This window comes from Gadus chalcogrammus, chromosome 2, assembly GCF_026213295.1.
Source record: "Gadus chalcogrammus isolate NIFS_2021 chromosome 2, NIFS_Gcha_1.0, whole genome shotgun sequence".
Lineage (NCBI taxonomy): Eukaryota > Metazoa > Chordata > Actinopteri > Gadiformes > Gadidae > Gadus > Gadus chalcogrammus.
Window position 1 is genome coordinate 13,112,905 of NC_079413.1, and position 22,183 is coordinate 13,135,087.

Sequence of the window (22,183 nt, forward strand, 5' to 3'; positions counted from 1 at the left end):
AATAGCATCCGGGCGACATTTTCTTCCAGGTTCGGAGAGCACGCTGGTCTAGCTCTGAGGTTGTTAGAGAGCGTTATTAGTAACTATGGACAGAGTATGTGGGTTTTTCAATAGCCGTAGGTCGTTTTGGCTGTTATATTTCTGCTTTTTTGAGCTAATAACCTGATCAAACCATGTTAATCTTGAACAGAATGGATGTTTTTAATAGACTAGAAGCACGCATGTGCGTCAGCAGGGCTACAAGTCCACCACATGGGCGCCCACGAGGTGAACGAGCAGGCCGACAGAGGAAACCGAATGAGCAGGTAATATTGAGTACACTTACCTGATGTTGGTGAGCTATCTTTTTTTAACCCACTATCGCGTGTAACTTTAATTGATTTTTATTTCCCTAGTTTGTTCAAGATGCGTCTTGATGAATTCATCGGAGTTCTGCAGAGGGCCCAGAGCCACCACGCCACTAAGATCCATACACGAGTTTTATATTGGGTAAGAGAAAAGGTTTGCTTGTACCATGTTTAAGATTTGTTAATGAATGATGTTAACTTTGCGTTAGACTTCTGAAAAAACATGAGGTCAATCTTTAAAACTGACGAACCATTTGCACCCGAAATACTACTATTTCAATAATTGTTTTGTTAACACTGCATTTCCCCCCGATTGTTTTCTTCTTTTAGTTGGCCTAGTTTGTTGAATGCGGATTGATGCTGCTGCTGAGCATGTCCTAGTTCTGCAGAGGTTCCAGGCTCTCCCCTCGGATCCAAATGTAGACAAACGAAAAAGTTATATTGGGTAAGATTAAGTTTGCTTATACTATGACTTGGATTTGTTAATGAATGATGTTAACAAAGCGTTAGACTTCTGAAAAAACATGAGGTCAATCCTTCAAACTGACTTGGCATTTACACAAGAAATTTTACTCCTTCAAATTGTTGAATATTTAAATATTTGCTTTACTTTTCTCCAAACAGGAAAGATCGCTGTGGAAGGCGGCTCTGAAATGAAGTAGCGCCCTAGCAAGCGAGAAGAATATATTTCATTGTGGCCGTCTATAACCTGACAAGACGAAGCAGACCATTGTCACAATGCACGTGGTTGACTTGACTGTACAAAACCTCAATTGAGATAAACCTGAATAAAAGTATCAATAGAATTTCGTCTGGTTTATTTGGCTATACATTTTATACCTGTGAGATTCAAGCACTATCTTTGAACCTGCATGACCATTCTCATGGACTTACAGGCCAAGCTATAGTGCAAAAGTATACAATGACTTGTTATAACTGGGGTCCCTTGGCTCTTCCCCAAGCTTCTCTTTTAAATGCAAGTTACATTATCAAATACCAAATTGTACCACATTTTGAGTTAAACAATGCATTTGGTCCAATCAGGCTATACTTGTAGATGTTTACCAATGCATATTAAGGAAAATATGCTCTAAAGTAAGTTATAGACTTTCAAGCAAAAACGTTCTTTAATCAAGATCCAATCCAAACATTCTGTAGAACACGGCACAATGTGATAATTTCACCACTGGGCCAATAAACCACATGACAGACTGAACACGGCACATTCGAAACAGACTGGCACAATGAGCCTCAATTTCAACAGGATGCAACCAATGTCTTCGTTGGATGGAATGTTTGGTCATTTATAAAGGCACTTCTGCCTATTACTGTAACCTTACATCCAGACAAATGTATTGGAAGTATACTAAAATGCAACATGTCTTGGCAAAATAAATCTGAAGCTCATGACTATTTGTTCAAACAAAGGGAGCAACAGCATTGGACAGGCAGTCTACTGGGGATATTGGACAATATGGCTGAATCCATTGATGTTACATATTTTTTTATAAATGTCAACCATGATGTTCTTGTCTCTTGGTCCCTTAACTTACCTATCACGTCAGATTGCTCTTGCATGGAATGGTCATAATGTATTTTTTTTTTCCTATGCCATACATCACGACATCAGGCTACAGTGCATTATACATTCATCGTTTGACTGGAATAGATGTATCTTAATAGCTATAGATTCATTTGTACATACAGACTAGTTGGTTTGAGAACTCACTAAAACAATGTATATCGACCAAAAAGTACCTGCTGAGATTTGTATAACTTCCGTTTTCCAGATGAGATTCATGACATTTTCACATAGCCTACATTAGGGACCCCCTTGCATCAATATGGTAGGAGCAGTATTGAAAGACAGGCCTATCAAAAAAAAACAAGAGTAAAGATTTTGGGTTTGTTTCGAAGAACTGAAATCAAACTGGATTTGATCGGTAAATAGGCCATAATCACGCCACGACTCTGGCTGTTTGGTTTCAACTGTACATCACAGGTATCATGGTTCTCATTTGGGTAGATTCAACGTTCAACTTCCCCACTCCCAACTCAATGTATTCTAACGAGCCAAATCTAAATTGTATCATTCCAACTGACAAATATTGATGCAATTAAATTACCGGGGGGGGGGGGGGTTAACAATGAGCTTGCCAACTCATAGTCATGGTAACTAGACAAGTCATTGCGCTGAGGAAGTGGAACAAAGTCATAAAACATGGACGTTTGGTCCACCTGAAGGTCGTGGTGGTGAGGATGCGTGTCCATGTCACTTGTTCAATAAATATCCATTGACGAATGCGTTTAAAAAATATAAGTCTTCACTCTGAGACTTCGGACTCTGTGGGCTCGGGGTCAGTCAAGGCATCGTTTGTCTCTGTAACCGAGTTGGCGTTGGAGCGTGGGTCCATGGCAGAGTGCATTATGGGAAGCCAGATGTCATCCATGTTTGGCATCACAAATATTTTCTGTTGGACAGCAGAAACAAAAAAAGGGGAGAGGATTGAAGTGCTGAGCAAAACAATTTACAAGACACAGGTATAAGAGCATATGCCCTGTTGTGAATCTTTCAATCTCTTGGCTTTTTGAAATAGGATTGTGCAACCTTTAGTGTTGAGGAATAACTCGATTTGTGTGCACTAAATTGCATCTCTGATTTATGCTTGATGCCACATAGACTTCTAAACTGCCTATTACAGCATTTATAGAAACACATAGCTCTCCAATTGGTGACAACACAAAGCATTGTAGCCCAATTGGGTTCCACTGGAGGCAGGTCTCTGACCAATGATATTATTGATGTTTGATTGATTATTGATGATTATTGATATTAATGTTGCATCACAACGAGATGAATACAGTTTCCCTGCAATACAGACAGATTACGCCACCAGTCTCTGCCACAGGCCTGTTATCTTTTGGGAAAAGTGTCATTACTGGGACTTATATAGAGCAGTATGGAGCCACGGGCACATGGCTAAGTATTGTTGTGTTAGGAGGCAAGCCATTCAATCATTCTAAATTTCTCTTTATTAGCCAATTCCCATTTAATCCCTATCCTTGTCTCAGCTTGATAAGCAAGTTCAAGCATTTGAACAAAATTACACGCTGTCTGAATGATGCATCCATATAATGGCAATGGGAACAATTCCAGTATACATATTCTACATACAGCTCATACAAACAAACATCTAGTTTTACTACAGCATCTAGCTTTGAGGAAAACGATGTGCCGTTCACCTGGAACTCCTGGTCCAGTTTTTTCTCAATCCAGTCCGTCACATTGGCAAACGTGACCTCCCTCTCGCCCAGTTTCGGCCGCGCTTTCAGCTCCAGGTGTGGGGGATTTCGAAAGCCATACCTGGCGACCGAAAGGGGAAAATCTCTCAGAAGAATGTCTTCTAAAGTTACCTCTTAAAACACAGTGTTTGTTCGATATGTTAAAGGACACCAGGAAGTTGCTTGGGTATTTTCTTTCGTGTCTTTGAGCTGTGCTGGGTCACTTACAAACAAAAAAAATATATCCTTGTTTATCTGGTGTAGCTTTAGTTAATAATATAGTAATATATTTCTTCACAGAGGTTAAGCAATTTGAACAAGCATTGTAGTCACAGGGCTATTTTGAGAAATTCAGCTTAATCTCATACCTGGTTGTCATATCTTAACAGTGTATTCTTTGGAACGAATCAATATGAACCAAACATTAATCACTGTTAATAAGTTGCAAACTGAATGCAGCGCCTTATAAATGGTCTTACTATCCAAATCGTCACATAGCATTAAAACTGCTTTTTTCTAAAAGCCCTGTACATTTTTCTGCATGTGTTTTTAATTAATCAATATTTACTGCAACCCTTCGTGATTCGTATTCTTTATTTTGGTTAATAATGTTTCCCTACCGCATAAGATGAAGAAAAGCTGGCCACTACAACAGCATTGGTGTCAAACATAATCCTCTACCCTTTCATGACTGTGTTCCACCACCAGGGGGAAGTATTGTGCGCTTGTGGTCCAACAATCACCATGCAATGATAATAAAGGACTCATCGATAATTCGATAAACAACTACCAAATCCTGTCCGTGGGGGGCGGGGGGATGTTGACGGACAGCGTCCCGCGACACTCCTGCACCTCCACAGTGAGCAGCAGGGGCGTGTTTGACATCTCCTCGATCTTCTTCTTGATGAACTCCGTCTCCGTGGCCTTCTGGAAGTACTTGGACTTGGCGATCTTGTCCACGAAGCGCATGATCTTGCTGGGCCGGTGGCCTCCCATGTACCTGAGCAAGAGTGGTCCAAGAGTGGAGGAGGAGGAGGAGGAGGAGGGACGGGAGGCTGGGAGTGAGTCAGAGTCATCATTTATTCATAACAGCATCTCTCAGCTTCAGCCATGGAGAGGACAATGTGAGTGTGTGTGTCATGTATAACATTAGCAGTGAGCTTTCAAAATGTGTGGGTTCAAATGAGGATGGGTAGCTGGATAAAAAATAGACAATATCTGACGTACACGGTGCGTTTCTAACAAACGTTCTATTAACAATCCGATTACTATGAGGATGAAGATGACGATCAGTAGAAGTATCCTGAGTATGACGGTGATGATGATGATGATGGTGCAGCGGGCTCACCCCTCGCCTCCCGGCAAAATGGCGGCCTTATCAGCCAGGAGTTCGGCGGTGTCCTCCTCGTCAGAGGAGCCGGCGCTGGAGGACTCCTCGTCGCTGTCCGCCAAACAGTACGTCCGAGGTCTGGCCACTGAAGGTCACGCAAAAAGCACAGTAGCCATCAAAAGCCCTACAGCCACTGGGGATCAGGCCTATAGATCTATGAGATCAACGTCAGTATCTCCCTAGTCCTTCACGACATTTAAGGTTAAAGGGGAGGTTACTATTATGTTAAAGGTGCAAGTGTGTAACATTGAAACAGAGCATTTCTAAAGGGTACTGCAGTCCAAATTCATATTTTTGGAGAGATTTTTCTCCGCCCGCTCCCTCCTCCCCAGACTCAAAGCTCAGGCGGGTAGCCAGGTTGAGGACACTGAACAAACACGAGCACAAGATAAGTCATGGCATCGGTCTTGAAATCCTACTGTCCCCATCTTTTAAATGCAATTCAACGATGGACCCATGTTTTAGTTCAGCCCTAGTCATGGAGCTTTGCGAAAGAGATCGAGGCTTTTTGGGTCATTTAGAATCCAGTACAGTCTTATTCGATTTTGTTTGTTTGTTTCCATTGCCACACTACGCTGTGTTTGTTTGTTCAAATTTCTTTAGTATCTGGCGACCCTTGGTACTCGGAAAAAAGTGAATCATAATACACAGGCAAACAAAAAAAGTTCTGACCCAGAACTGACATTTTTAATGAAAACATACATGCATTTGCATTGTTGTATAGTAGTTCTAATAATAATAATAATAGTTGTTTGTGATGCTGTAAAGTATTAAGACTTAGCATGTTTCCTTAATCGCTGATGATATATTGTGGTAATTCTATGATAGTAGTCAATTTGTTACATATAGGTTCTTTAACCACTATTCACTATTTATTCATTTATGTGACTTACAGTGAATTAAAACAGGTCATTAAGGAGCAGGTACGGGTAAGGCATGTAGACTGTGGCCATCTGGGATCGAACCCAGCACATTTTACTAGAGTTCTATACCCTACCAATACAAAAACATCCTGTCCCTAAGTCAACGTTTGTTTACAGGTCTTACTAACTGAGAAGAAGAAAAATAAGATTAGGGGGCATGTCTCAAACTCACCATCCAGAAAACCAATACACAGGAGGCGGGAGGATCCAACCAGATGACCAATCAACACATGGACAGGGGGGGATGCCACCAGATGACCAATCAACACACGGACAGGGGGGGAAGCCACCAGGGGCCGAAACAACACGCAGTCAGGAGGCGGGCAGAAAGAGGAGAGAAATATACAGCTGCATTAGTCGCATTAAAGGGAAATCCATCCAGTGCCCACTAGGCTCTCATAGCTTTTTATCACATCTATTCATTTAGTGTTCTCCTCCACTCCCTCAACACTCTTTTCTGATGTCACTGAATAATCATCAGTAATCAAAACATACAACTGCAAAGGAGGGAACGTCAAAACCCAAAGATATTGTATTCAGGTTTTGGAAAGCAGAATCCATTTAAGATTGAAAAAAAAACGCAAAAAAACATAAACTAGTTTAACGAAGAGCAAGGGCTCACCCATCTTTCCCCGGCTCCCCCAGACCCTCACTCTCCTTCCCTAGCCGGGCCAGGTTCATCTTGGTCTCCAGAGTCATGAGGAAGGAGCCGGAGTAGGATATCTCCAAGTCAAACCACAGGCCTGCAGAACCAGACAGAGAGACAAAGAGACAGAGTGAGAGAAAGAGACATTGAGCGAAAGAAACAGAGAGGCAAGGAGAGAGCGGAGAGAGGGCCAAAGATCAAGAGAGAGAGAGAGCAGGCGGGAGGCAAAGAAACTTTAAGGTAAGAGGGTCAATACTATAAATAACTCAGGATGAATGGCTGTTGATAATGACCTGGAACTTTTATACCTACTCCTTTTGCTTCCTTTCCCCGCTAAGACTCTATAGGGGTCCACTGTTAATGGTGGGTCTATAGCCCAATAGAGCCCGGAAATAACGTGCACATTGCCTTATCACCAGCAGTCCTCGGCCCCCGACCAAGCACTGGAAAGGTCAGCTCCGATGGGGCATTTGCTTGCTGTGTTGGCACATAGCCTGCTACTTCCCGTTCAAAGACAACCAGAAACCCCCTACTGTGAGCCGTAAATCCTCCACCTGGATGGCTGCCTGATGAAAAGTGCTGCCTGGTTCTATTTAATCTAAAGCCTTATTGCAGACATGTCCGGGAGACGGTGACTGAAGGGATTGAGCTTTGTATAAAGGGATCTGTTGAATGAATGAACAAATCAATCTGCATGCGTGTCGTGTTGGTTATGTTGTGTTATATTGGACCGAGGTGGACACAGCGAGACCAAAACAAAGGAATCATATTAAGGGCATAAGAAGAGGTAATGAGTTGTAACATCCAATTCAGCTGCACTGGAGGAGGTAATGGACGACATGAGCCAAGAACGAAACATTCAGGAGAACAAAGGTGGAAGGAGAGATCACGTAGTTCCACTTTAAACCAATGAGACAAGCCGTGGCTCTGTGTACAAAGCTGTGCAGTGAGTAACATGACAAGATGGCCAATGATGATGTCGCTTTTCCAACCTTGGTGGTCCACAGAAGGCCTGGAGGCCTGCAGGATCTTTGGAATAGCGAAGCCCATGTCCAGTTCTTTCAGGGTCAGCTCGTTCATGAAGTACGGTAACTGGAACACACACACACAACACACACAATATAAATCCCAAGACGGGTTAGAATGAGGGGGAGTTATACTTAAGTTAAGTATCAAATAGAGAATGCAAGAATAAACTTTTTTTTCATGCATGAATAATCTTTTGCGTAAAGCTCAGCGTGGCGCTACGCACCCGGATCTTGCTGAGCTTCATCTGGATCTTCTTCGAGACCATGTTGGCCCAGTACTTCTCTCCCAGGAAGTCCCAGAACACTCTCCCCAGCAGAGCGTTCACCCACGCCTCAGGCTCCATGCGCTCCCCTTGACCCCGTGGAAACTGATGGAGGAGAAACATAAATGTAAAATGTGATAATCGATGGAAACGTATGGATACGGAAGGGGCAGCTGTCGAACACCCTTGGTTTGCGTCATTCATTCATGCATCCCTCCACAGATGTTTCGACCCAGCCATCCATCCATCCATCCACCCACAAATGGATGCGTCCATCCATCCACCCCATGTGTTGATTCATACATGATTCCAACTACTTCCCATCACCCCACCCCTCCCTCGCTCCATCATCCCATCCAGCCTTCCCTCCCTCCCTCCCTCCCTCCCTCCCTCCCTCCCTCACCCTCTTGGCGGCCAGGGGGCTGCTCTCGGGACTGTGTCCCGCTGCGGCTGCCGAGCTCTCCGTCTCGTCCTGGGGGTTGATGTACTTGGCCATGTAAACGTTGTAATCCAGCAGGGACCTTGGCCTGGCCCCCCCCGCCGCCAGGCCGGACCCCCAGGAGGGCTCTCTGTTGCGGGGCAGAGCCTGGGGCACCTCGTCCATGCTGCTGCGGGCGCTGCTGCTCCTGCTATCCGCCTCCCCCGGGCCTCCTCCTCCTCCTCCTCCTCCTCCTCCCCCGTTGGCGTTGGCTCCCCCAGGCGCCGTAGTGCTACCGTGCGTAGACCCCTGGAAGCCTGAAGCCATGGTGGGGGACGTGAGAGGTCGGACCTCAGGGTCGTGTTGGATAACAGAGACTAAAGTCATCTGCACACTTAAAGCACAACTTGAGCGCCAGTAGCTCATTCTGTTTAAGCTATATTGGTGAAACAGTGTGGTCATGTTACATTAATGTTAGCCATTTCCACTCGTGTCTGCTGTCTTGGCGCTAATGATATGCTAACATTGGTAGGAAAACAGACCTATTTAATGGTATTGAGTATTTTAAGAGCTGATGTGCATTTGGACGCCATTGACAGCTTGATTTGCACCTGGACTTAACTACAACAAGGGAAAAAAAGTAATAGTACATTCACTAGAAACGTAATGACAACAATGCCTAGAAATGTAAAGCAGGGTTGTGCTATGGTGGTCTTGTGCGTGTGTTCATAATGCAGAAGCATGTACATGGCATGCATTATCAAATGCATCTGTAAACTGCATGTTCAACAATTTCCGGAGGCAGTGAAGTTGTTTGCATCTAATTGGTATTCTGACATCCGGCATAGCCTGCGTCATACCACAGTGCATTCATATAAGCATACCTTGTGTTGGATGACACACAAGCGTTCCCTGACTCATGCTAGAGAATCATGCTAGCCCACTCTTTCCCATTGTTTATTTGTGTACTATCAATGCTACATCCCAATTAAAAATAAATCTGTCGTTCTGCTAATCCTAGATGCTAGGTGGCATGCACCCTTTAATACTTCACTAAGCCCAGACTAAACGGTGCTAACATTTTCCTTTTTAATGTTATCTACCATCGTGCTACAACACAAGTAATGCTGTTGTTCCGGTAATACTCATGAGGTCCTCAGAAAGTAGCCTGGATATGACTGTGATCTGATGGGCCTGCAGGTATCAGATACTGGGAGGCAGCATTGACCCGGCTCTGACACTGAGTATGGGTGTTGTGTAAAAAGGAGTGTTTAAGGTGTGAGGAGTATGAATACAAGCAGGCAAAGGTGAAGTGTCTGATTGTGTGTTTGTGTGTGTGTGTTTGTTTGTGTGTGTCGGTGTGTAAGGTGTGTGTGCTGTGCATGCATACATATGTGCATTCGTATGCTCTGAGGGGTTGCAGGAAAGTGTGTGGTGTATAGGGCGGTCGAGAGCCAATCAAAGGTTTAATGGGTCCACTCCCCAACGTCTGCATGCTTAAGCAAGATGCCCTACCAGCACCTCAACGGCATGCTTCTGAGTTTACTGTCGCAAGTGTCTGCTAAATGAACAAACAAGAATAGGAAATAGTATGCATATGTATTGACATCTTTCTGATGGTGCTAACATCCACATCGCTTTAGACACAGCGACGATATATTTCCAGAAATTATAAAAAGCTCCTCCCTAACGGATGTTATTATATTCAGGGTGGGTTTACCTGCTGCATATTCAGCCTCTACCTCCTCGTCCTCATCTGCCAGAGCTGGTGGCCATTGGGGCGGATTCACATCGCCCTCGGGCTCTAGCTCTGCCCTTCACCACTAGCCTTGCCCTCGTCTGGTGCTCATTACGCTGCTCAGGGACTGATGCCAAGCTCGCAGAACACTGGATTAACTGTCTTTTTATAATTATCCATGTTGTCTGATTATACACGAGGGAAACAAAAAACTGGCTAGCCAATGGTGTGCGTCTGCATACGCTTTTATCAAAAGCGATGACAGTGAATGCCAATACAGGTCCCCAAAGGCTTTTGACATGAGCACTTGAGGCAGTGCAGAGTGAAACTATGACACACTGATTGAGTGGCATGTGATTGCTGAAATTTATAGTCGACGTGGTTCATTCCTAAGGTCAGGGTCAAGATCATCATGTGGCACTCTGGGAAATATGTGTGATGCATTGTCAAATGTTTAAACAAGACTCATCTGCAATAAATCGGCTCTCAATGAGCTATTGAGATTTAGAAGTCACAAACTTCAAACTGAATTCAACATTGCAGATATCATTGGTTGAGTTCAGTCTGTCTGAAACCCAAATATATTAAAAGTCCCTCAAACAAATCAATAAACTTTTACAGCAGGCTGTAATATATATAAAAAGAAATAGGCAAAAAAAAATAGGCTACAATAAGCGTGCAAATCATTGTGTTATCGACTCAAGACAAGCTTGTCATCGGTTAAAGACACACCTTCGAGCGGTTATGTTGTAATGGGGACGCAAATCCCTGCGGCACTGAGTGGAGCCAGGCCAGTCAAATATAATGGAAAAAAGCCATAAGGAGCAAAAAGAGGAAAACATCTCGCCCGAGGATGCCTTCCAGTAGGTTGGTGTGGACATTGGGGATTGAACCTGACGCTAGAGTGTCTCTATATTATTTGTGTGGTGTATGGCATAACAGTGGCTGCATCAGGGCTTGGAGTGGAGTGAGGACTAGCATGATGTCAGGACTCACCCCCTTTACAGGCACCAGACCCCGACCCACCGCCTCTCCCCTCCCACCGCAAGCCGGACGCCAGCAGGAACCTCCTGAACCACTCCTCCTTGTCCCGGCCCGTTCTTCCAAACAGGAAGAGGGTGAGTCCTCCGCCGCCAGTACCCGCACCCCCAGCTGCACCCCCACTCGGAACCACAGAAGGGGGTCTCCTAGGCTCCTCTGCCTCCCCATTGTCCACTCTGTCCTCCCCGACCTCGGGCCTCTCGTCCCCAGCCTCGGGCCGCTCTCCCTGGGCCTTGGACATGAAGTCTTCCTGCTTGGCCAGCTCAATGCAGACGGGGTACTTTTTGTTCCACACCCGCTTCCTGGCCAGGCTCTGGGGAACCAGGTGGATCTGCGGGGCAGAAGGAGCTACGTAAGGACAGGTATAAAGCTAGCCACCCCCGTTGTTGATATTATTACATTGTCATCATAACCGAACGTCAACAAATCGTTCATGTCATTCTTAATCCAAATCAAGTCCAAAACATATATCGGTATTCAATAACACCAAGAGCATTAATAATATAAAGCATAATAAAAAAGATAATCTGATGACCGCACGTTTTCCTTCTGTGCGAATCTGTTTAAAATCGTTACGTCCAAAATATATAAATAGATAATAGATAATATAAAGGTTTAGTCTTTAGTTGTATTTACTTTGAATGTTCCACGTCCACCCACTGCGGTACGACGTTACATAAGCCTGATGTAAGCTCATCTGTGGTTGCCTGACGAATCCAAAAGACAGCTGGCATTTATCAGCCCTGAGGTGGTCTGAACTCCTGGGCTCAACAGACACGCTGAGCCCCTGCAGGAGGTCACAGCTATCTCTGCACGGTGACCGGGGATGTTTATCTCAAGAGCTTTTTTCATATGTCGTGCAAGAGTCACTTGGCTGCGGTCATGTTGAGATGATAGCAAGATGGCCACGCCACTTCCCTTTCACTGTCCAGTGGGAGTGCATTCAACTGGTTCACTCATAACACACACAGTGCCTACATACAAAGGCGTGCCCAACCAAAAAACTCTTGACAGTATTGTGTGTCGACATCGCCCTAGGACAGACACGCACTCGCTCACTCAGCCTCACACTTCTCACACGCTCATAAACGACATAAACACCAATGTAACGGAGACCACCATAATTCCACCATCCATTCTAGTAAGCTAGCGACCTCCAACATCAACCCACATACACAACACATGCGCCCGTGTGCGAGGGAGCACCTTGCTGTGAGCCAGGTCGTAGATCTTCTGGCTGATGTAGCTGACGTCCGGCTTGGGCTCGTTGTGCGTGGCCCGCCGGGCGATGTTGTGGTTGGGCTTGGACAGACGCAGGACGGAGCCCTCCAGACGGACGTAGACTGAGTGGGTGTAGGTGGCGTGGTACGTCTCCGGGTCGTAGCTGCTGATCTCGTTCATCCAACCCTTGACCAACACACGCACGTGCAGGCACACACGCGCACGCACACGCACACACACACACACACACACACACACACACACACACACACACAAACACACACAGAGGATTAGAGATCAATCGTTTCTTTATTTTTTACCTAGATACATTAATATATATATATATATATTAAAACTAAAGCAGAAATTGGGTCGTACATATTGTGAGTGAAACTCCCGTCTAGCATCTATCCCTATCGGATCACAAGCAAGGTCATGTTAAGTTTACTCTTTGATGATCCTCTCAGAACCAGGTGTTCCATCCTCTTATTAAGAAAGCTACTTACACACTGTCTGAAAAACACCAATGACCACCAACATCGAGCCAATGGCCCATATCCGTTGTTGGTTGTTGGCTTGTGTTGGATGAAGTTCGGACAGCCTGCCGTCGAGAGTGTGACACGGCCTACTTCGTAAATGTTGAACTCAACTGAACTGGTTTACTTATATCATCTGTGATCTTCAGCCATACAGAGACAGGCGGCATAGCATTTGGACCCTTCTCTTATCTGATTGCCCTGTGTGGAACTGCAACATTCCCTGGAGAAACAATACCTCAATATGCTGTTGCCTGTTGCTATGAACCTGCACAGCCTGCATGTGTCTGCGTGTGTATGTGTGTGTATTTGTGTGTGTCTGCATGTGTGTGTGTGGTTGTGTGCGTGCGTGTGTGTTTGTCTGAGAAGCCAATTGAATTCAAACACCAAGGGAAATCTAGGAGATGGAGTCGCTACACCATGAAGACGGGTAAAGGTAGAGCCAGAGAGTGGGCCGGTTTTATTTGATAGAATGAGGACTTATATTCCAGCCGATACAAATCTGTTTTTTCCAAAAAATAAACCGCATGTTGTATGGTCTATTCTGCTCCACAACTCACCATGCCACTACTCACACTGAGGACAGTGTCTAACGCTGTCCACTCAGACATGGACTTACGTGTATCTCTTATGTTACACAACCAATCATGTGGACCAGGGCCTAAATCCCCCCCCCCCCCCTCGCCGAGACTGATCCTACCTTGAATATACCCGGTTCCTGGATGTCGAGCTGGGCCGCATTCCAGTGATCCATCCTCTTCCTGCGTCGCCTCATTCCAGAAGACTTCCTGCTGGACGAGGACAGCCACAGCAGCAGTCCGGCCAGCATCACCCCGGCGACCGCCCCGTGCACTACGGCGCACGCGTACTGCGGCACGGGACACACCAGGTAGCAGTACACCACCTGCGCCAGGAAGACCAGGGCAGTGAAAGGCACAGCCTCGACCTCCGCCTCTTCCTCCTCCTCCTCCTCCTCTTCCTCCTCCCCCTCCTCCTCCTCCTCCTCCGTGTCGGGCTCGCTGCACAGCCCCGTGCTGGTGGTGCGCAGCTGCCGGGACCCCGGCCGCTCCCCGTCCGGCGAGTCCGTGTCGGTGCACGCCTCAAAGTCCCCGCCCTCCCCCAGGATGCAGAAGTCCTCGTCCTCCTGCCGGGCCACCAGGGCCGACATGGAGCAGCGGCCCAGCGTCAGGGAGGGCGACCGGGGCAGCGGCAGCAGGGCCAGCGCGGCGCCCTGGGACGCCGGCGCCAGGGCCGAGGACAGCGAGGGGAAGGAGAAGAAGACAGAGTGGGGGCCCTCCCCGGTGGGGGTCTCGTCCTCCTCGCCCTCCGGACAGTCCTCCTCCTTGATGCTGTAGTTGTTGTTGTTGCTCTCGCCGAGTCCGTTCAGCGCCGCCGCCGCCCCGCACCGCTGAGCTCCGACGCGCTCGACGACAGGGACCTGGAGCGATGGGCGCCGGCGCCGCCGCCGGCCAGGCCCCCGTACGCCGCCGACTCGTCGCCCATGATCTTGCTGAAGAGGTGCAGGGGGTCCGACATCACCTCCGACAGCCGGCGCTTGGTGTCCTCGATCCGGGCCTCCACCTCCTGCACCTTGAAGAAGGAGCCCCGCCCCTCGGTGGGCGTGAGCGGCGAGGAGGGCGCCGTCTTGGAGGAGTCGGCGACGGCCTGGGTCGCGGCGGCCGTGCCGGTGTACAGCCGCGGCTGGGAGAACTGCTTGAAGAGCTGCATGTTGCGGCGCGACTGGGAGGTCTGCGGCGGGGGGGGGTGCGCGTGGAGGGGCCCCTCCGGACCCTCGGGCTTGGGGGCGTCGGTGGACAGGGACTTGACGAAGGACTTCATCAGGTGTCTGTGGCGGGCATGGTGGGCGGGCGTGGCGGAGGCCGGCAGTGCGGCGGCGGCGTCCCGCGGCTCCACGTCGCCGGACAGGGAGCGCACCAGGCTCAGGAAGGGCTTGGAGGAGGAGGAGGAGGAGGAGGAGGAGAGGGAGGGGCCTTTGGAAGGGGAGCAGGAGGTCGAGGAGGCGGTGGCCGCCTTCGAGGCGAGAGGCGGCGGCAAGCCGTCCGAGGGCCAGGAGGAGCTGGCCGGGGGGTTGGAGGAGGAGGAGCCGGAGGAGGAGCTGTAATGGGAGGAGGCGGCGATAGGCATGGCGGCGGAGGAGGGGGACTGTTGGAGGGGATGGGTGGGGGCGGCAGGCCTTCCAGAAGGTCTGGTGGTGGACACAGGCAGCGGCGGGGCCCCCCCGGCGGAGTGCTCCAGCAGCAGCTCCTCACTGGCCTCCAGGCCCCTGGTCACACCCTGCTCTTCCTCCTCCTCATCTTCCTCAGAAACACCTCCTCCCCCTCCTCCTGCCCTGTCCTCGCACTCAGACCCCCCCGCCGCCCCCAGGGAGCCGACCAGGGGCCCATACAGCGCCTCCTCCTCGTCCTCCTCCTCTTTCCCCAGGGCTGAGAAGTGGATGGTGATGGTGTCCCGGGAGAGGGAGCGCTGCACCTGGAGCCGGGGGCCCGGGGCGTGGCGGGGGGTGGACGCCTGGGCATGTGGGCCCCCACCCCTGGAGCTGTTGGAGTTGCTGCCCAGGCTGGCCATCACCACACAGCACAGGCCTCAACGCCTGAAGAAGGGGAGAAGAGAGGGAGGTAGGGAGAGGGAGAGGGGGAGAGAGAGAGGGAGAGGGAGAGGGAGAGGGGGAGGGGGAGGGGGAGGGGGAGCGAGAGAGAGGGAGGGAGAGGGAGAGGGGGTGAGATGGGAAAGAGGGATAGATGGAAGGGAGCAGGGAGATGGTGAGAGGGATGGATGGGTGGAAATAGGGAGGCAGAGAGGGTCAGAGTAGCACCTTGATTCAGAACTCTTACGCATCAGCTAAAGACCAGCTAAAACCATCAGCAATCATTTATTACAGATTAGGCTGTGTCTGTGTGTGTGTTTGTGTGTGTGGACGGGAATGACATTGAGACAGTGGCGTTGGTGGTGACACAAATTGCCAATTTGAATAAAGCCGAAAGCACTGCCTTGGAGAATGAACAGAATGTGACAGTGTGACACACAACCAAAGAGACACAATACAAGAACAGCAATAGACCAGCCTCCCCGAGGCTTTATATTCATAAAGTGGTCTGGAGGACCATTTATAGTTTACCCCCTTCTCCTCCTCCTCCTCCTCCACCCATCCCTCCTTCTATCATTAGCAACCCTGGCTGACACCCCCCCATCCCAGCACGCAGCCCTGTCCTCCCCCCAGACATGGGACGTGATCCCTGGAAGTGTTCTGAACCTAGAGCTTTGAGTAGAGGGGGAAGGGGTCATCATTTAGGCTGCCTGTAACACCCAGTCCCATAGGGAGCAAAAATAAAGGGAGGTGGAGGGGTGGAGGTGGAGCGGCCCTAGCAAAGGTTGCCATGGGAAACCGCTTCTGTATCAGTAAAAGGCAGCAATGAGACACTTGGAAAACAAGATGTAAATCGGTTCCGATCTACAGATGGCGAGCTTGTGCTGGTTCCATCAACATGCGTCATCATCCCCCACACGATTGACGTTGCAGGCCAGCCCACATGAGCCAATATGGGCAAGCGGTAGTGACACATCAGGTAGCTGCTTAACGAGCCACCATTTCCTGCTGGGGGCTGTGTTATATAAGGTCAGCTGCACGGGTCTATTGCACCTGTTTATTTCCGAAAAAACACTTCATCATCGCTGTGATCGACACGCAGATAGACCCACACATACACAACCAAGACACACACACAAGCTGCCAAACTGTTTCCTTGGTTTCAGGTGGTTGATAATGAAGGTTCAGTAATGGAGGAGGAAAAGGAGAGGGAGGGGCACCAAACTGAAATTATAATTGTGGAGCGCATGCATTTGTGGGTGTATGACGTGTGTGTTGGTCTGCGCGCGTGCGCGCGTACGTGCGTGCGTGTGTGACTGTTTCTTTGTGTTGCATGGTGATGAACATGAAAAATAGAAATACACATTCAATAGACAGACCAGACTCAGAGACAGCGTGACATAGAGAGAGATAATGATAGATGGGAGACAAAAATAAATGAAAAATGAAAGAGATAGAAAATGAATAAATGGAGAGGGTCTGTTGAGGTCGTGGAGGACCCTCTACAGCCAACCACCACTTGATGAACACTCTAGTGGAAACTGACGGAAAGTAAAAGAGCCTAGGATCAGCCAGCCTTTGTGAACGATGGACCGGAGATGAGGGAGGGAAGGAAATAAAGAAAGAAAACCCTAATGAACAAACAAGGATCGTTGGAGAATGATTCAGAGAGAATTATAAATTATTGTGGGGGTAGAAACGGCTGAACCATGTGAAAATAGTTTAATCTGATAGTTTGGAACCTTGTTTAAGGGGTTGCAAAATGTTTGAATATTTTTACATTTGGGTAAAGTGTGAGTTTGCGAGTGGTATTTCTGCATACATTGGTTGAAGATACAGAGAAGTGAGTCAATTGGTTTTAAAGTAGAGAAGAGGAAAGGCTATAAGGAGAGGAGGAGGAAAGAAGGTGTTGGGAGGAGGGGGAGGAGTTTGGAGGAGAGGAGAGGAGCTTGGAGGAAACAAAAGGCGAGGAGAGGAGAGAAAAACTGAAAAGGAGTAAAGTGAGGTCAAGGAGAGGAGTAGGGTGAATGACAGAGGGAAGGTGAGGACAGGACACCAGAGGAGGTGAGAGGGAGGGGGAGAAGGGCAGAAAAGGGAGGAGGGGAGGGGGAGAGGGCATGGAGGAAAAGTGGCAAGCAGACAAGACTCTCATCTAATTAATCCCAGCAGAGCCACTCCAATCATCTGAAGCAGCTCCCTGGTCAGAGAGGCCAGCGGCAGCCATGATGCTTGCTTTGGCCAGGGGACAAATAAAGAAGCATGAAGAAGGGAGGCAAGAAGGAGGGAAAAAAGACTAATAAAGCTGAATGAACGACAAAGTAGAGGTAGAATCAGAGAAATATGGGAGTTAAAGAAAACAAACTCGAAAAGGTTTTCCCTTGTATAAGAACAACAGTAGAAGAACACCAACTATGTGTTTTGTTCTGGAGCTGGTCAACCTAACTGTAAGCTCAAAGGTGAATTCAAATTCAGATATTAAATTGCAGAATGCTCTTGCACCACTTCATCCATGCCTCATGTACCTGCTCTTGCTCTTCATCCTGCTTCTCGGACCTGACTGTTATTTATCACACAGGAAAAATCAAGGACCATAAAAATCTATTAGAATGAAATAGAAAGATCTAAAGTAAATATAGTATTATGGCTTATTATTTTAAAAAAAAGTGTTTCTTTGTGTTGAATTGTAATGTTTTCAAATGTTGGTTAGTGTTCATTTGCTTTTTCTAAATAAACACATTGGGAGATAAGCCGCATTGCTGTATTATTATTTTTTTCCCTGTTTGGCTATGGCCATGGCCTTGTGTATAAAGGGGCTGATGGCACTCTTCGCTCAGCCACTACATGTGTATTTGTTATATATATTATTTTTTTTGCATAGAGATGGCCTTTATGGTTTTCTTGAAGAAAAAGGTTTAAAAAAAAAAAAAAAAATAGTTTAAAAATAAATCATTTTTTCATCTTCCTCATATCAGGATCTTTTATAAATAAATCGGTGATCTTGTCTTTTCTCTTGTCCATTATGTGTCAGGAATATTAAACTTTTTTGAACAATCTTTTGCTGGCTTATCAATTTATTTATTATCATTGTTGTGTGTGGTGTCGTTTACTCTATTGTAATTTTTTTTTTACATTTTGTATTGGTTTGACAATAATTTTTATTTTACGACCTTGTAGTTAGTTATGCAGTATTAAAGACATAACTAGCTGGCAACTCTAGATGCTACAAGTCTTGCCCTTCTTTGCTGTGATTGGCCAGTACTCGTCACCTCAATGTTTCCTTATGATTGGATGTGAGCTGTGATTGCGGGGAGTCCTGCCCTTACTGTTCTGTGCTGTCACCGACATGGAGTACTATGGCAACCCAATTAATGTTGCTGTTCAAGGCCGGTAAGGTAAACCTTCTCGGACCCTTGTAGTGTAAAGGCCTGTTGTGTTTGACGAACTGTTGATGTACCAATAGACAATACTATAATTTATAATAGTAGTATTTAGTGTGCCACTACTTTTGTACTTTTACTCAAGTATGATTCTGAATGCAGGACTTTGAATCGCAAGGATGCGTCGACCACAGCACAGTATAGGAGTTGCAGCAAATAAGGAAACGTTAGGAAAGCAAAGAACAAAGAGCTACTGTCTTATTTGTCTGCCACAACTATTGTGGATCAAATTTAACAATAGTTTACAGAACTTGCTGGTGGGATGACTGAATTGCAGCAATAAATGCATGGACAATTCTTTCTACCATCTTAACGCTGTTTTTAATTAAGCGATTTCTCTTCAAAGACTTAGTTGGGGTGAGAAAAGCCTTAGGTTGCCTTTTCAATGCAGCCATGCCTTTTCGATGCAGGAAAAATCCTGCTTCAAATGAACAACATGCATTTCCTTGTCCCCCCTCGTTAATGGCCCGTCACTCCACTTTAATTGGCAATCAGATTATATTTGTTGCTAGAGAAGGAGATACAAGGTAAGATTTTTTTTAAATAAAGGAATCACTGAAGATTCACCATATCCTGAAAAGGAGATTGATATGACCTTGTGGATACTGAGAGATATGTTACACTTCCTCCTATCCAATCCAAATGAATAACTCTCTGATATACAGGACTATGAACAACACACGATAAATGTCCACAATTTAGATCCTTGAGTTAGATGCTAGGCTGCCTGATATTGACGTGTACAAACACTGTAAACAACTTTGGATAAAAGTTTCTGCTAAATGTCTAAAATAGAGAAATATAATCTGTTTACAGAGCAGATAAAAAATAATCAGCATAAGAACATATGCGCAATAGGCAGTAAAAGAGATGAGTCTACATGGTTTTTGAAACCTTATGAGTGTTAAGTTCGTCCATCTCGTTTCCTTGCTGCTGATTGGACCACTCAATAACACCAAATTACAACTCTTGAAATAAAAGATAAAATGACTAATTCCATTACCCGAGTACTGCTGCTGTACCATCAAAACATGGTTTACCCGTGATTTACGTTTTCCTGGTCATTTTCAGTCCCTCCTTCCCTTCCTTCCTTGTCTAGACAGATAAGAGTCATTACAGGCCTTCACTTTGTTTGATTGATGGGCCATATGATTGGACTGTCTGGTCAAGGGCTTGTGAATGTGCGCATGTGTGCAGGTCTATTTCTATTAAAAGACACTGGAATTCTCGAAACAGGGAATTAGCTGTTGAGGTAGATCTTACCCTGCGTTCACACCAAAAGATGCATTTGCTGCCCGAACGCCTGAGTTTTGCGGCGCGTCAAATCAAGTTTTTCGGCGCGTCAAAAGTTTTGCAGCGCGGCAAAGGTTTTGCGGCGCGTCAAAAGTTGAAATATTTCTCTACATTCACTTTGAATGGGATCTTGACGCGCGTCAACTTTTTGCATCTTTTGGTGTGAACGCAGGGTTAAGCATGGGAAGCTATCACCCTGCGTTCACACCAAAAGATGCATTTGCTGCCCGAACGCGTTGACGCCTGAGTTTTGCGGCGCGTCAAATCAAGTTTTGCGGCACGTCAAAGTTTTGCGGCGCGTCAAAAGTTGAAATATTTCAACTCGAGCAGCATTTGACGCGCCGCAAAATACGTGAACGCGCCCTTCGCCGGTGCACGGCAGCGGGCACGGGCATGCCGCGCCGCAAATCAGATTTTGACGCGCCGCAAATCAAGTTTTGCTGCCCGTTTTCTCGGCAGCAAATGCTGCGGCAGCAAAGCAGCAACGCGTCTCTACATTCACTTTGAATGGGATCACGACGCGCGTCAACTTTTTGCATCTTTTGGTGTGAACGCAGGGTCACACTTAAAATGTAGGTTTCTTCAGCCACGTGCATAGGGGCTAGACCAAGCCACCGCTCCTTTGCCCTTATTTGTCTAGGTGCCCCTTTAGCCAAACAAAACATTAACAAAAAACAGTTGTATTGTTACTAATGCAGAAGCTGTTATTTATATATATAGAATTTAAAATATATCAAAGCAAACTAAACCGCTGTTATCAATTGAAAGGCAAATTCTTGTTAATTTACATGTCTGAAAAAAAATCCAGTCATGCTTCGATTGAGCCACTGCCCCTTACATCGTTTCTACACGGCCTTGGTTTTTATAATGATCATTATGCCTCAGTCAATATGATCCAATAAAATGCATTATAAGCATGCATTACATAAATAGGCAGTAAGCTGTATTAATTGTGGACAGTGAATCTGCACCCTGCATTCAACTGACACCCACATGGAAGGTGGACAAAGCTTAATCAATGAAGATAGAACTGTTTGCAACTAATAGGCTCTCTGAAATTTAACCTGCTGAACCACAGCGACGAGGCGGGGAGAGAGAGAGAGAGAGAGAGAGAGAGAGAGAGAGAGAGAGAGATGAGAGAGAGAGAGAGAGAGAGAGAGAGAGATGAGAGAGAGAGAGAGAGAGAGAGAGAGAGAGAGAGAGAGAGAGAGAGAGAGAGAGAGAGAGAGAGAGAGAGAGAGAGAGAGAGAGAAGCGGCCTTGGGTCCGTAGCTCTGTGTTTATCACCTCTGTATCCAGGCAGAGGCTAATCCATGTTTTTGGTTTCAGTGTTTACTGCTCAGGTGATTGGGATTCAGAGGAGAAATCTGCCCCCAGAATATAAACGGGACTGCTTTAAAACACTTAGCTGTTAGCTCATTAGTAGCATTCATTAGCAATGTTCACGTTGCTAATGTTTTTCATTCCGCCTCACCAATAAATCAAGGAATAGTTGTTTAAATAGGATGGTACACATCAGTTACACAACACAGGGAGGACCAAAAGAGGAGGGAAGGATGGAGGGAGAGACAGCAGATAGTGAAGAGGAGGGAAGGATGGAAGGACGAAGACACAGCAGACAGAGAAGAGGAGGAGGGAAGGATGGAGGGAGAGACAGAGAGGAAAGGATGGAGGGAGAGAGAGTTTTGATAACAACAAACACAACTTTTTCATTGTCATTAATGGAAAGGACTTTTCACATTTTACAACTCTGTCCCTCCCCTTCCCTGACACTTGGAGCCAGCAGACCACCTCAATATATAGCATAAAGCATGAAATTAGAAAGGCCAGGGTTAGAGGCGCAATTACCATGATATGCACTCTCGGTATTCGGTATGACGGTCTTGAGTCATTGGATGAAAGCCAGCCCCAAATGGCATAAATGGTATGGATGTATTTTTTATCTTTGTGTGCTAGAAGCGAGGCAGTATTTGTGCAGTGTATCTTGTTTATCCCTGTCCACTGGGGAGACAGACG

At 46.7% G+C, this 22,183-nt stretch overlaps 1 protein-coding gene, 1 long non-coding RNA gene and 1 other non-coding gene across 3 annotated transcripts in view; 2 read left to right on the forward strand and 1 right to left on the reverse strand.

The window, feature by feature from the left end:
• Window positions 1-8: 8 nt before the first annotated feature.
• Window positions 9-1,178, forward strand: LOC130374795 (uncharacterized). Its single transcript, XR_008893680.1, has 4 exons — window positions 9-305; window positions 396-489; window positions 678-792; window positions 972-1,178. It is a non-coding gene; the product is annotated as an uncharacterized LOC130374795 (long non-coding RNA).
• The window catches only part of tex2 (testis expressed 2), a 27,489-nt gene continuing 6,263 nt past the window's right edge, over window positions 958-22,183 (reverse strand). The window contains 12 exon segments of the mRNA XM_056581743.1: window positions 958-2,818; window positions 3,591-3,711; window positions 4,420-4,629; window positions 4,978-5,104; window positions 6,548-6,685; window positions 7,581-7,680; window positions 7,841-7,984; window positions 8,283-8,551; window positions 11,011-11,407; window positions 12,283-12,483; window positions 13,534-14,229; window positions 14,232-15,444. Coding sequence (XP_056437718.1) covers window positions 2,672-2,818; window positions 3,591-3,711; window positions 4,420-4,629; window positions 4,978-5,104; window positions 6,548-6,685; window positions 7,581-7,680; window positions 7,841-7,984; window positions 8,283-8,551; window positions 11,011-11,407; window positions 12,283-12,483; window positions 13,534-14,229; window positions 14,232-15,419 — 3,738 coding nt within the window. The 5' untranslated portion in view covers window positions 15,420-15,444 and the 3' untranslated portion in view covers window positions 958-2,671.
• LOC130376826 (small nucleolar RNA SNORA50) lies at window positions 1,199-1,336 on the forward strand. Its single transcript, XR_008894096.1, has one exon. It is a non-coding gene; the product is annotated as a small nucleolar RNA SNORA50 (small nucleolar RNA).